Genomic DNA, 14,837 nt, shown 5'->3' on the forward strand with positions numbered 1-14,837 from the left:
CTTGGGCGTTCTTAGTAGTTCTTGTCACATTAGAAACTTTTTTCTACATACTTCACGTTATTGTGAGCAAGAAAGAAGCTACTGATAAAGATATCTACACATTTCTCCTAAGGATGTTCACAAATATTACTCCAATTGGATCAGGCGTCAGTGTTCACTATGTAATAAACCACAGCTGAGCTACTTGTTTTGTAGTCAGTTTGGTGTTTGTCACAGCGAATGTACAACCCAGCTGGTGTCCAAGCATCTGATGGAAACATGGGGTGTACAAGCAGATTAGCACTAAAAGATACACACACACACTACATACAGACACCTGGATTGTGGGCTTATGTAAGGCATAAAGTGAGAGCGTCCCTTTGGGTATTCTGCCTTATGCCAGAGTGCAGATGTCCAAAGCGGAGCACAGAGCGCCTGGAGCTACCCGCTGCACACGTTCACTGACTGATGAGCGGTTAGATAGACCAGCACTGGATGTGTGTAATGCATTCACCCAATTTATAGAAGAGCTGAGGATGTGTGGGGGCATAATATACACGTGTGTGAAGGTGTGGGGGTATGTGGGCGTGGGTGTGTGTGTGTGTGTGTGTGTGTGGGTGTGAGCTTACGCATGTGGCCTCAGGTTGATGTAGTTTTTTGGCACAAAGCCTTTCCTGTTGTGGAGCTCAGCTGTGTACCAGTTAGGATCATCTTCCATGTTGGTGATCTGGGAACAAACATTCACAGACGGGTAAATACATGAAATGCTGCTGGTAAAGAAGTTGGTGCAAATTTGAAATGCAACAATATACTACTCTTCAGTATGTCTGTGTTTCATACCAAAAGCCTTTCAGCTTTTAAAATGCACTGCAATCGAATACATTCAAATTTAGTGGCGATGTTACCAAGATCAATGAAACACCCTTAATTTTATTTAATTTTTTGCAGTTGTGTGACAGGTCAAGTAGGACTTCATCTGATTGATTACCAAACTTTAGTTGGTTGCCACTTGCAGAAAAAAGAACAATAGTTCAAATAATTTTTTATCAATGTTTTTGAAGAGTTCCACACTGCTAGAGTTATGCACAGAGATAGTTTAGGAGGTAGTTCATGCCCACAACAACTAACTCTCATGGCATCTGTTCATAAAAATCCAAATTAGCTGATCCTAGAGTTCAAAAGAAAGGCTAGTTTGAGAGGGTCAATGGACACAGATGAACTATACTGCTTTAAAACAACTTTAACTTCAGAAGACATCACAGAGGCTGATGAGAGCTCTATTTTAAGGACGCATAAACCTTTGTCACATTTTCAGTGGGCAACTATTTACAAAATCGCTCATGATAGCTCACAGAGGAAATTGTGCCGGTGCACCATCAATTATGCACTACAAAAAATGACATGCAAGCCATTTTTTACCCATACAAGGTAAAATTTTAACTTCTTATCACTTTTTGACCGAACCTCACTTCAAAAATCGTCAGCTACACCTTCACAGTCTTGTTCTAAAACTCCTATGCAGATTATTATGATAATAATGAGAATTAAAATTGTATTTTTGTTCACATTTGCTGGTAAAAACCTGATTGTAATTTGCATAACTATTTCAAGTATCTGATACAACAAACATCAGTAACCGAAGTAGTGACAGATCCTAGTATCATTTGACACTTCATAAATAACCTTAGAAACAGAGCATTGAGGCTATTAAAAGCCAAAGCATGATGCTTGTTTTAACTCTTTTCTTTTTCTTTTTTTTTTGCATGATGCTCCATTCCTGTCAGGAAGGTATTTTTACTCAAATATATGTGACATGTTGTGTCATTTGACGTTTTAAGATATTTCACAACTTCTGTAACTAAATAAGAGTATTACCCTCATCTTGCACTTGGTAGTGAAACATGAGTTCAGGAGTTCTTTTAAAATGCTTGATTCAGCAATAAAAAAATAAAAAGTGTTATCCTGTATTTAAAATTTTGTCATCACCTAACACTTTTAAAAATATATCTTTTTGTAATGACATAAAGCTCTAGCTGATAGTGATTTAAACTTTTTCTGACCACTTGTGGTACAAGTGAACTATAAGTCTAAAAAAAAAAAAAAAACGCACACACATTTTCAAAATGGCGGTAGGGCTACCAGCCGGTCCCATCATAAAGTCTTTATGCCCTCATAACTGTACAGTATGTTTTCCATTTACTGGCTTTGAGAACTTAAATATGGCAATGACATAGAGGTTTTTGGGGTGTTTGCCAAAACAATTTCCCCTGTCCCCTGCCTACCTTCAGAAACTTAATTTCATGCATCAGCTGGCTGTAATGGCTACATGGCACGTTTGTGTGAGCATTTGAAAATGTGATCCAGACCACAGATTGATTTACCGCTCGTAGCATCAATCATCATTCACTCACAGAGCTAAATGATTGCCCTATTATTGAGTTGGCCGCTCGACACTCAACCAAACAAAAGTGTTTTTGAAAGCAGAAGTACAGAAAGAAGTCCTCATTAAGCTCTCTGTGGCTATAGTTTTCTTTTTTCAACTCCCCATCCTCGATTATTCCATCATGACTGCATCATGCCGACTGTGGAAGTGACAGATGTTAACTCTGGTAAGTGCTGTTAAAATCAAGTCTCATCTCTCATACCGCTTGTACAAGCAGAGTCTGAAACAGATTACTACCTTGCCTAAACAGAAATAATTCGATATAAATGGGCCTTCAGACTTTGGTAGATTTCACCTACATATATTTTGTGAATAATAATACAACTGCAAGGCCGAAAACCGTATAAAAATATCAGTATTTTGCAAATGCTTTTTCTATAGAAGTCATGAAATAATATTAGCTGGATAGTTTTGAGAGCACAAAAAATTCATTCAGTGTCATAAAAATGTATTCACCATGTTTTTGTTTTTCCTTTTTATTTGAAATGGGGGAAAAATAAAGTAAGTACAAATAAATAAATTTTTTCAGGATATATGCTGGCAAGCGGAATATTTTACATTCATCAGCCGTTTTAAGCAGCAATACAGCCACAGACCATCACACTGCCACCACTAGGTTTTCCATTTCTAGAAATCTCTGTTTACCATGTTTTCTCTATATGGTTATTGACTCCTACTGTGGTTCACTGGAGTTTTATAGTCTTAAAAATTGCTCTGTTTCTCATCTGCTCTTGAATTTCTTTTGACTGGGCAAAATTTGCTGCTTTTTGAGATTTACTCAAAAAGCAACATTGCTGCAGTGACAATAACAAAATACTACTAATAATTTTATTGCAAACTACAAGTATGGAGTATAGGATAACATCATTTCGTACGCAACAATCAGACTGAATTACACTGCTGGTAATTATTTTACATAATACTAATCTTTAAAAATAAATTAATTTCACATGTACGCCCTCTGACATCTGTTAATTAGAGGTGTACAGAAGTCTGTAGTTGACTGTTGTTCTCCAGCACCTGTGTTAATGTTGGAAAAACAAAGGAAGGAGGAGTCGCTGCACTCCTTTTTTGTGGCCATCGAGTCCAAACTTGTCCACATTGTCTTCGAGCTTAAGAACAGAAATTTAGAGTTGCCACTTTTTATTTATCTGCAAAGCTATTTTTACCACTTCTTTGTGAGTCACCTCTCTTCTCGTTGTGATGGATCCGGCTCCGCACGGCTACCGCACAATAACACATGAACAAAGCAATGCACCCCAGCAGAATAAGCTCCAGTTCTTGCCGGCAACAAAGTCTGAAAATGAGCCTCTCTGGGACCAGAGATAGATTATTAACCAGAGAGGCGGCTTCAGTCACCAACATCCAGCGTCAACAGGAAACAGATCAATGTATTTTTAAATCATCTTTTGTTTTAATCCCTCAATGTACTAACACACATATATGAGGAGGTTTTTGGGTACAACTTAAGAAATATAAGCAATATTCAAACTTGAAGCACAAATTAAGGTTGCAGTGTCGAGACAGCCATTTACCACAGCAGTAGGGGGAAAAAAAAGATAATTTCATGTAAACTCAGCACTGCTTCAGGTGACTGTCCTATTTACTGCAACCATGAAGCTTATGTTCCCCAAAAGGCCGACCATAATTACTTATGCTTCAGATGTAAATACCGCCTCATTTTGCCTGAATGCACAGATGACTTTGCAGACCGCAGAGATTAAAAGGATCTTCAGAATATTTAAGTGCATGAAAGGAAAAGATCTAAACTAAAATCAAAAGTATTACTGAAGAAAACACCTGAATTGTATCCCAAAACACTGTTCTGTAAATCTGTAATACACTTTAATACAATTTCCCTATGAATCAAGTGTTACTGAAAATGTAGTTAAAGCCTGACCTAGAGAAGCACTTGGCACTGTTTGGCAGAGACACAATCTTGTGGTTAATTTAATCCCGTGGATTTGTCTGTGTGTGACTGCTGACCAGCTGGAGCTGCAATATAAATTTCGACAGCCTCTTGTACTATTGAGCAGGCGTCTGTAGCAAAAACTTTCCACTACAACAATTTTCAGCAGTTGAAACACAAGCTGTTATTTCGCCTGTTGAGCAAATATAGAAGTTACCTTTAAATAAAATCGGAAAATCTTGTCATGATTGCTCTGAGCAATTACTCTCCTCGCGGAATGTTTTTATGTAGTATTTTAAACTGAAAGCAGAGGTGGCTGTTCTTACTCTGATGCTTGTGTTGCAAGTGTCAGAGACAGAAGGTGTTTGCATGATTTACCTCAACACAACGGAAACAAGAGAAAACCAATGTCTGAGCAGACATCCTTCTACTTGAAGAACTGTCTTTGAATGCTTGAACTGTGTATGAAGGAGTCTAAATCTTAAACCGAACTTGTCAAAATATAAACCTTTCAAATCACTGAAGGTAACAAAGTCTACTGCCGAACAATAAAAAGAATAAATTAAGAACTCGATAATGCAAGTGTTTTGTGACCGCTTAGAAATTTTAGAGAGAGTATGTTGCAATCAGAGTATTTTCTTCTTAGCAGTCTTCGTGGCAATGTATATTCCATTCTATTTTTATTTATAAAGTGCACTTAAAAAAATCAATAGGCTATGTCTACCCAAAGTACTGAACAGTACAGTAGAGACAGATATATCAGAGCCAATAATAATAAAATAAAAATATGAAAGGCAGAGTAAGGCATTCTTTTAAAAAAAAGATACAGACGTATAAAATATCACTTAATGAACCAAAATTACAAATTGTGTGCACAGTACCATGTGTACATATGGTTTACTGAGGTACAAAACATGAAAAGTTATGATAAAAACTGTATTCCTGCGACCTTAATGTTATGTGCAGCAGCCATATTGGATCTTGAACTCATAATGACCTGACAAACTTTGACTTCCGATTCCAACTTTAATGAGTGATCTTTTTAAATTGTAACTTTGAACCTAGAACAACTTCAGAGTATGAATGCAATGTAGCATTGCTGTGAGTGATGAGACTTCCTCTCAGCTCACAAACCAAAGAAATAAATCCCAACGCATGTAGTTAGCAGGCCTAAGGCAGTTTGCCGTCACCCACAGGAAAACGAGGAAAAGAGCAACAAAGAATAATAACTTAACCTTTTTTATATAATATTAAGAACCCTACATGAACAATAGTTTTCATGCTAAACAACAGAATCTGAGTCGCTTTAACTTTTAATTTTCTGCTGCTGTCAGAGAACTATGTTACGGAACTCCAAAAAGTATTATCTATCATGATCAGATCTCTTTTTTTATTTTGGTTTGATGAAGATTACTAATCTGTTACATTTTATGTGAGTCTTCTGCCCTCAAAGGGGAATGAAAACCAACTTAAATGTAGATATGGTTTAACCAAAAGCTTTCAGAAAATGATAAACAATTACAATAAAGGACAAATGTGATTTGTTCTTTATCTCCACGATTTATATTAAATATATATATATACTTCACAAAAAGAAAATAAAAAGTGACATGCAATAGTTGGCGAAGGTGGTGAAATGACCCAGTGTGACCGAAACAGGAAAAAAAAAAAAAACCACAAACCAAGAAGCAGCTATAGGTATAAAACTAGCACTAACTAGTGGAACAATTCAGACGTGAGAAACCTAAAACCTCTACAATGCATATGATGACAAACCTTGTGATGATTTATGTCTAAAAATTAAGCTAAAGCTTAGCATTGCAGTGAGGGTTTTTCAAAATGAGTAACAAACTATAGTATTTCTCAAGCTCTGGATTAAACGGCTCTGAACTTTTATCAATTTTTTTAAAAAAAGTTTAAAAAACTGGTTAGCAACTTCGATAGATAGATAGATAGATAGATAGATAGATAGATAGATAGATAGATAGATAGATAGATAGATAGATAGATAGATAGATAGATAGATAGATAGATAGATAGATAGATAGATAGATAGATAGATAGATAGATAGATAGATAGATAGATAGATAGATAGATAGATAGATAGATAGATAGATAGATAGATAGATAGATAGATAGATAGATAGATAGATAGATAGATAGATAGATAGATAGATAGATAGATAGATAGATAGATAGATAGATAGATAGATAGATAGAGTAGAAAAATGTTTCTCTTACCCTGAGCATGTCTCCCTTGTTAAAACTGAGTTCATCACTCTCAGTGGCACGAAATGTGTACAGTGCCACTGCTTCCATGCTGAAACCCTCAGACACACGCACACACACACCCTCACGCACACACACACACACACACACACACACGCCGGCACCCCACTAATGCCCAAGGAACCGGCAGAGAGACAAAAGGGAGATAGGTGTAAAAGAAAAAGAAGAAATCCTGTCAGACACAAGACTGGAGGTAGAGGAGGAGAAGAAAGGTTTGTTCTGTCCTGTGAGCCTCAGAGTGAATAAGAGTCAGATCAGAGGACGAGAGTGACCGAGCTCGGTGAGGGGAAAAACACAACTGGCTGCTGCTCAGCAACACAGTGCCATGAGTAACACTCTGAGAGACACAGAGAGAGAGAAAAATAGAGAGAGAGAGAGAAAGAGAGCGAGAGAGAGAGAACACTCACAGGGGCAAAAGAGTGGGAGGCACTTCCTGTGTATATATTTGTCTTAAACTCTCAAAGTGGCTTCTGTGGATTGTATGAACTCTCTTGTTCAATCAGGGTTTTTTTTTTGGGGTTTTTTTGCATGCACATCTCCGTCCGTGGTTGGTTTGTCATCCTGTCATCTTGCAAGCTATGTTTAGTTTCCCACCGCCGAGGTAAATGTGATCTCGGACGTTTGTCCCTTTACATCTACCGGTTTCAGCGACCCTGTTTCCATTCAGGTTGGAGCGAGAAACCCAATTCCTCACATGTCTCAATTCAAGTGTGATTTATTTCATTTCAATTCAAAAATACTTCACTGAAGGCATATTTAATGTTGTTATAACTGCTATTATCTAAGTGACTGCGGGGGATGAGCTCATGTAGCAGTCTGTCATAATACAAATCTGAGGAAGCCTCTGACTGAAGATAATCAGAGTCTGATGAAGAGGATGCCAAGGGTTGTCCGTAATGTTCTCCATCTCATAATCAATCCATCTTTGCACATTAATCTTCAGAGCTTCCACTGTATGCAACTTGTTTGCAAACAATCTCATGTTCCCCAATATGATCAATGGAAGACATTATAATAATTTCCTCTCCTTCTCTCTCCTATTTGCTCCTTCTTTGAATCCACAACACCTTCTTTTCAAATCATCTGGGATTTGTGGGTGCAGACGAGGTATTATTTCAGCTATTGTGATGTTAATCACCTCCTCCCAGCAGTAAACTGTTTTGTTACTATGGTTATGAATCATAACAAATGCTCAAAAAGTAATAAAAAAAAAAGTGTTAAAAGCATAAAACCTCCCAGCTGCACAGCAGAATGGTTGTCCAAAATAATTGTGTTTCAGGAAGAAATACAGGGGAAAAAAAGGTTTCAAAATGTAAAAATGAGCAACGCAGTTCCAGAAATTCCAACAACTTGAATTTGTAAATTTGCCCATTTATGAAAGCAGTCTAAAATGTGCAGTTGGTTGAGGTCAGTGTGGAGAAACAGCAAATTGATTCACTTATTTATAGAAGTATTTGATCTTCCATAACATAGTTCAAAATGTTCTTTTCAGATTTTCTTTTTTGTCCGTAAAATCATGCAATAACATGATCTTCAGTTCCTCAATCAACCACGAAGGCTCTTAAATGACACACAACAATGAAAATTCTGATAATTGCTGGTTTGGTCTAAGACTAATTGATGTGAGATGACTGGTTTTCTCTTAAAATCAGCTTTTAGCTTATCGATTTTTGAGACAAGACTGAAGGAGGCCCTTCCTGATAGAATACAGGAAGGGCCTCCTCCTTAGATTTCCTAAAAAAACTTCCTGTTATGGCTTCCCAGAAAACAGGTTCATTTGAAAACTTGCTTCACAGTATCTTAAACGAAAGCAGCAGAAGGTGGCAGATGCAAATATAATTTTGCTTGCGCTGACTTTACAAAGAGCCGATAAATGAGTTTTTGCAGAAGGGCATCTGTCTCAGATACAGTGACTCTCAAGAATACGCTCACCCCTTTTAAAAAGGGGGCTTGAAACATCCCAAATGTCAGATATTTTCAAGTTTAACATTGCATTTACACTGTACAATTCAACATAAGAACAAACAGAGAAAATACTAATTAAAACCTGCAATAAGCTGGTTTGTTTGACACTTAAACTAGCACTGAAGCTTCTTTTAATCCAGTCTCAGTGATCAGTTTTCAACATAAGTGACATAAATTGTAGTAAATCTGAAAAACTGTTCAAGAGTTCTCTTTGGGTTTTTCAGACATTTGCTCATTAATGTCATAGCACTGACTGAGCCGCAGTGCTTTCTTTAAATAGCTGGTTCTGTTCTACGTGTGACAGTAATCTTCTATCTTCCATATGTCAGCTCGAAGGAGTAGGTTTGCAAAACACAGACAAAACTTAACATGCAATATTTAAACGTTGGTTTTGCAGAAAAAGGATAATAGCTCCAAGTTTGTTTTATTTCTTAGTCTAAAACAGGTTATATTCTCATACTTTCTTCAAAAAGTAAAAAATAAAATAAATATTTATGTTGTACATAAGATCCTCTACTCTATTAAGAGTTTCATTTGTTAGAGAATCTCACCCCCAAAATAAAAAGGACCATCTCCACCAGTAGCCTTTGCTGCAAAGCAAAGAAAAAAGTTACTATCAGGTCTCAAGGGCCACAAATGGCTGCATTTTATCGGGAGCTTTATTGCGAACCAAGTCACCAGTCAAAACATGTTCCATCAATGTCTTTTTACCAGCAGATCTCCGATGAAGTCATTTCCTCCTGACCCTTTTCTCTCTTCACACCACAATTGAGTCACGATAAGTAACAGAAATAAATCAGCTCTCTAATGGCTGGACATATTGCACAGGAAGTAGAACCAAATACGTTTACAGAGGGAGCTACTTTCAATTAAGGTTCAAAAGAGCAAATGTTTCCAGTGTTGCAGTGCTATCTGCACAAAAAGTCAATGGTTGTTTAGGGAAAACCTCTACAATGCACAGTGGAACTGACTTTTCATATCTAGAGAGGAGCATAAATCAGGTTTTACAGACTGGGACGGAATAAAACTCTTCGAATTCTTCAGAGTTGTGATAAGAATTCATTTTCTCTGAGACTTAATACCACGTTCAGCTCAGGAGAATGAGAGTGTATACACTTTTCAGCATGCAGCAAGTTTTACGTTCCAAGGTTGAGATCCACATAAAGAGGAATCTGGAATCTTTTTTTTTTCTTTTTTTTTACCACAACACTTGGGAGCAGAAGTAGCCAAAGCGGAAAAGGAGGAAAGCTGTCACTGTGGCTTCTGTAGCCTGGTCTGTCCAGGAAATCCCCTGTCAGGTGGCTGTTTGACTCAGCTATTAGAAGGATTGCAAGAGGAAGCAAAGAGAGCTGGATGTAGAGACTGAAGAAGGAAAGAGGAAGTGGAACTTGCTTTCAGCTAAAAAGGTTTCTGAGTTGCCCCTTCCTCTTTCCCCCTCGCTTCTGTGATCGGTTGTAATTTTAGCGCGAGGTTTGTTTTAGCTTTTGAAATTCAAAGCTAGACACTTTCTTACATTTTGTTATGTTATAGCCAAAAATTCAGTATATTGTGATTTGGATTGTAGGTTATAGTCCAGCACAAAGCATAAAAATTCCACCTGCTATGCAGAGGCTGATATTTCTGCTCTTTCTTGTTTACAAAACCACTGAGTCAGAGTGTGGCACACATTAATAAACAAAGTTGAGCCACATATTTTGATTTGTACTTAGATTTGAGCTTTGACTAGACTATTCTAATATATTAACATGCATTGATCTGAACTGTTCCATTCCATCTCTGTCTGTCCATGGAGTCGTTGTTGCCTAGCCTGGTAAAAACCAAAGCAAATCTCAATAAGAGACAGTGAAGTTTGTGGTTGCAATGTGACAAAGTTCAAGCATTTAGTTTACAAGGCACTCTCAATGTGGGTTATCTGTGGAGCATTTTAGACTCACTTGTCAACAACTGAGTGGGTGACTATTATTATTATATTTTTTTAGGTTTATTGATCCTGGAATGTTAGTCTGTAGGTGATTGCTTCTTTGTCTCGGCCACAACTTGGCTCTTTTTTTTTTTTTTTTTTGCTCTTCCAGCTTAGTGTTTATTACCCACAGCACTCTCTCTGCTAGAGCGAGTAGCATGTCATCCCATCAGGGGCAATGATGCAAAAAGCATAAAAACCACTAAGTCGGTGTGAGTGTGTGTGTGTCACAGGAAGCAAGTGGGCCACAGCAGAAAAAAGGCAGGGGGGTTGAAGTCTCTTAACTTCCCTGCAAAGAAAAAAAGGGCCTAGTTTAGATTAAAGCAAAGTTTTTAATCTGTTAGTTCCAACTGTATAAATTTACTAAAAAAAAAAAAAAAAGCTTTTTCTAAAGTATCTCTTATCCTCTTGTTCTTGCCTTGTATTGTTCCAATGACATTGTTTTCTATTTTTGCCATTTCTGTGGTTTGTCACGAATGCTCAAGCACAGAAAGAAAACCCACAGCAGCGAGGGCAGCTGAAAGGCATGAAAAAAAAGAATTCTGCGAAATTTGGAGGGGATTTCAACTCACTTCTATTCTTAGCTCTTAAATTTGGCTCATTTTGGTGTTTGGTCACTGCAACAAGTTGTGATGTGAAAGGTTATGTAGAAACTATTTACTTCAAAGCATGTTATGTTACTTGGGACAACGGCATATGTTATAAAAGTTACATTTCTGAAATTAAATTGTTGTAATCACCATAATAGCTTTGGGAAGTTGCACAAAACTCATTACTTTCCTGTTTTAAAAAATGTAAAATGTGTGTCATTGACAAAGCAAAAAGTTTTTAAAGGTGTTTTGACATAAAAATAAGAGTTTTCAGTCAAGCAAGATGTTACGGAATATTATTTTTAAGTTAATTCAGAGGTTCTGTTTTTTATGTCATTTGTTGACTTTAAAATAGCTAGTCTAACATTACTAACACACTATTAAAAACTTAGATTTGTTCTGTTGCTTCTGTCCGTATCTTTTTGATTGTTCATTTTGTTTTTTTTTGTTTTTTTGTTTGTTTTCTCGTTTACTTCAACAAGTACTTAAAAAAAAGGAGAAAGGTTTAAGCAAGGAGTGTCTAACCTTTTTGTCATGTGGGCCCATGGAGTCAAAGGGGCCTAAGAAATGCTTTTTACCCACTCAACAATAAACTGCACATACAATACTTAATTAAACAAATAAAGTAGTGAGATTTCTTGCTGGAAAAATATGTAAATTATTCTACATTCAAAACTTAAAATGTTTTCTGTAGATTTGCCTTATTAAGAACAATTTTTCTCATTTTCTAGATATCAATTGGAAACAAAATAGAACACAATTTAATCAATTCCGATGAATAAAATCAGGATTTGGGTCACTTTTTCTTTGAAAATACCTGCTGTATTTAGTCGACTTTATTAAAGTAATGAAAAGCAGACCAGAGTTAAGCAAAGTTTGCTTTTGAGTAAAAGTCTCTGGTACTTCAAGAGAATGCAAAAAGTTCATCCTTTGTGTTATAGCCATCATTTTCTATTGTAAGATTTTACTTGTTTTTGATCATTTTGTCCTACTTAAAGACAGAAAGTATCCGTCTATATCAGACCCCTGTACTGGGGGGCCAAATTTGCATCCTTCTTGAACTGATGCCTGGGGCCACACACGATCAGTCTGGGGGCCTCAATTGGCCCTTGGGCCACACAACTCACACAACACTTTGGAAACCCCTGGTTTAACCCAAAACAATAAACTGAGCGTATTAGGCCAGCAATATGTGTGGAAAATGTGGGAAAAAAATAATTTAATCCAGAAGTTGTTAGTCTTTTATTTCTCTTTTTGCCATTTCTTAGTTGAAATTTAAAGCCCTCATGAGCTTGATCCTATTTGCATATGAAAAAGATAACTCTAATATCCCAGTAGTACGGGTGGGTGTTATACATTATCCTGTTTCACACTCTATCTTCTCCTTTTCTCTCCTGCTCCACCTGGAAAATCACTGCGCACCTCTGCAGACCAAAAACGGAATCCTGTCGGCCTTTGAACTTTCCTTCATCGCAACGATTTGGTCCCTGTGAAAACGTAATGCGGCTTGCAAATACCTTTCTGTGGAGCTCCTATGTTCTGCAGAAAAAAATTAAAAAAATGCTAATTTTTCATGACTCACATACATCGCTGCCTTTGTAACAGATTTAGCTTTTCCGTGCCTCAGTCGCTTGTGTGTGTGACAAGCACTGCTCAGTTATATAATGAGTGAGAGAGGTATGTGGACCATTTGGCAGCAAGTGAACACTGTCAGTTTCTCTTCATTCAAGGGGCTGATCTATTTTCTTGCATTTTGTAAAAAAAATAAATAAATAAATAACAAAACAAAAATGGGGGAAATGAAGACACTCTTGTCACTGGCACCAGAACCATTTTTATTTGACTGTCCAGATGATGGATTGGAGCTCTCAGTTGTGTTTTATTCTGCTCACCCAGTGCCAGTAAATCTATTAGTAATACACTGTACTTCTGGATGACAAAAAAATAAAAAAATAAAAAATTACTCTGGTTGTTACATTTGACCCAAGGGGGGCAAAAATGTCCCTAACTGGGTGATTACATCAAAGCAAGCTTGCTGTGGTGGTTAATGTTAATACGCTTTAATGTCCTTCTAAATCAGAGGCCAGCAGTGCTAATCACATTATGAAGAACATCCACTGCTGTGGGCCTTTTTGTGGGACAGACCTCGTAAAGATCCTTTACAATAAAATAAAACCCCAGGGCAATCGGAAAAGAGAGCTCTCCTGACCTCTACTGGCTGAAAGCAGATCTGCTTCCAAGTTACATAATAAAACTGGCAGGATATTCACTCGTTTTATTTGTTCTTCATTTTTAATGCGTTCACTCAACTATGAGGTGTTGTTGACCTGATAGGCAGGCATGTATTTTAGGTTTTTTGTTTTGGAAAAATATCCACATGACGTCACACTGAAATGTCCTCTACTAACCACATACTACACCTGCACTATTTCATACAGAGAACAACCTCAAGCTATTTCATATTTATTTATTTATGTAACACTCAAGGAAAGACCCACAACTTAGAATCTATTGCGAGCCACTTAGTGGACATGGCACACATGTCGAAGAAGGTGTTTTGAGACCAAACTTTCAGCTTTTTGGCCTACATCCAACATGCTACGTACTATAGGTCAACACTGCGAAGGAATCATAATACACTAAAACATGGTGGTGACATTAGCTGGTCACCACCATGACCTATGGTGGCTAATGTGGAAGATGGATGGAGGTACAAGCAGGACATTCTTGGAAGAAAATAAGTTAGGGGCTGCAAAAAACTCAAGACCAGGTGAATGTTTACCTTCCAACAAGACAATGAATGTCTCTGAATGTCCACAGCTGGCAGAGACATACCACGAAAGACCAGAAGATGAAACTGCAGTAAAAAGGGGCTCTGAAGAGTATTCACTTGCTAAATAAAAAGGCATCTTTTCCATCCAATTAGTGATTATGGGATACTTTGTGTTGGTGTCACATAAAATCTGTTGAATTTTGTGGTTTTGATGTCAACGACATGTGGGGGAGTTCAGAGGGCCTGAATACATGGATAGAGCCATATTGACACATGGCCCTGTCCATGTGTCAATATATAATTCAAGCAGTATGTGGATTTAATTTGTTTCACATGTTCAAAGTCTGGTGATAGGTCACTGCCAAAGATGTCCCCAAGACTCTTTGAAACTTCATGAGGTATGGAAGATAATTCAGTGAACTCCAATGATTACAATAATCTTCCCCTCAAGACAAGCATAACGTTTCTTATTCCATTAGGTTTCAATAAAGAAAAGGCTTCTTGAATAAATATACTGTTTTAAAAAACTTGCTCACATTTGAATCCCAAGTCAATCTCTCTTCACAAACACAGTTAAATCAGATGGGATTAGCCTCCCCTTGGCTAATCCTGTTCTCCGAGCCATGTGAGAGGAGCCTGAATGAGACCTCTATAAAAAGAAAGAGAGTGATATACCAAAATAAAATGTATTTGCTAGCCAAGTCAGACCGACACTGTAGGAGAACCCTAGAGGAGATATCTTATTGGTCATACTCTGCGTTGGCTCTTGTCGGCTTTGCCAATTTGTGCTGGCAGACATCCAGATCTGTGACGTTTTTATCCCCACCCCTACCTTTTAGCTCCTTTCGCTATTCTCAGCGCACTGTACGCTTTTCAGGGAAACTTTCATGCCTATTCATAGAACCTAATTTGACAAAACAAAAGCATG

The 14,837-nt window shown here is 37.3% G+C and overlaps 1 protein-coding gene across 1 annotated transcript in view; it reads right to left on the minus strand.

Moving 5' to 3' along the window:
* LOC102227965 (GRB2-related adapter protein-like) overlaps positions 1-6,936 on the minus strand; it is a 33,141-nt gene extending 26,205 nt beyond the window's left edge. Inside the window, exons 1-2 of the mRNA XM_023349527.1 lie at positions 6,574-6,936; positions 609-706 (exon numbers count right to left, since the gene is read on the minus strand). Coding sequence (XP_023205295.1) covers positions 609-706; positions 6,574-6,651 — 176 coding nt within the window. The 5' untranslated portion in view covers positions 6,652-6,936. The remainder of the gene's footprint in view (positions 1-608; positions 707-6,573) is intronic.
* Between the last annotated feature and the right edge of the window lie 7,901 nt (positions 6,937-14,837).

The sequence above is a fragment of the Xiphophorus maculatus genome, chromosome 16 (assembly GCF_002775205.1).
Source record: "Xiphophorus maculatus strain JP 163 A chromosome 16, X_maculatus-5.0-male, whole genome shotgun sequence".
Lineage (NCBI taxonomy): Eukaryota > Metazoa > Chordata > Actinopteri > Cyprinodontiformes > Poeciliidae > Xiphophorus > Xiphophorus maculatus.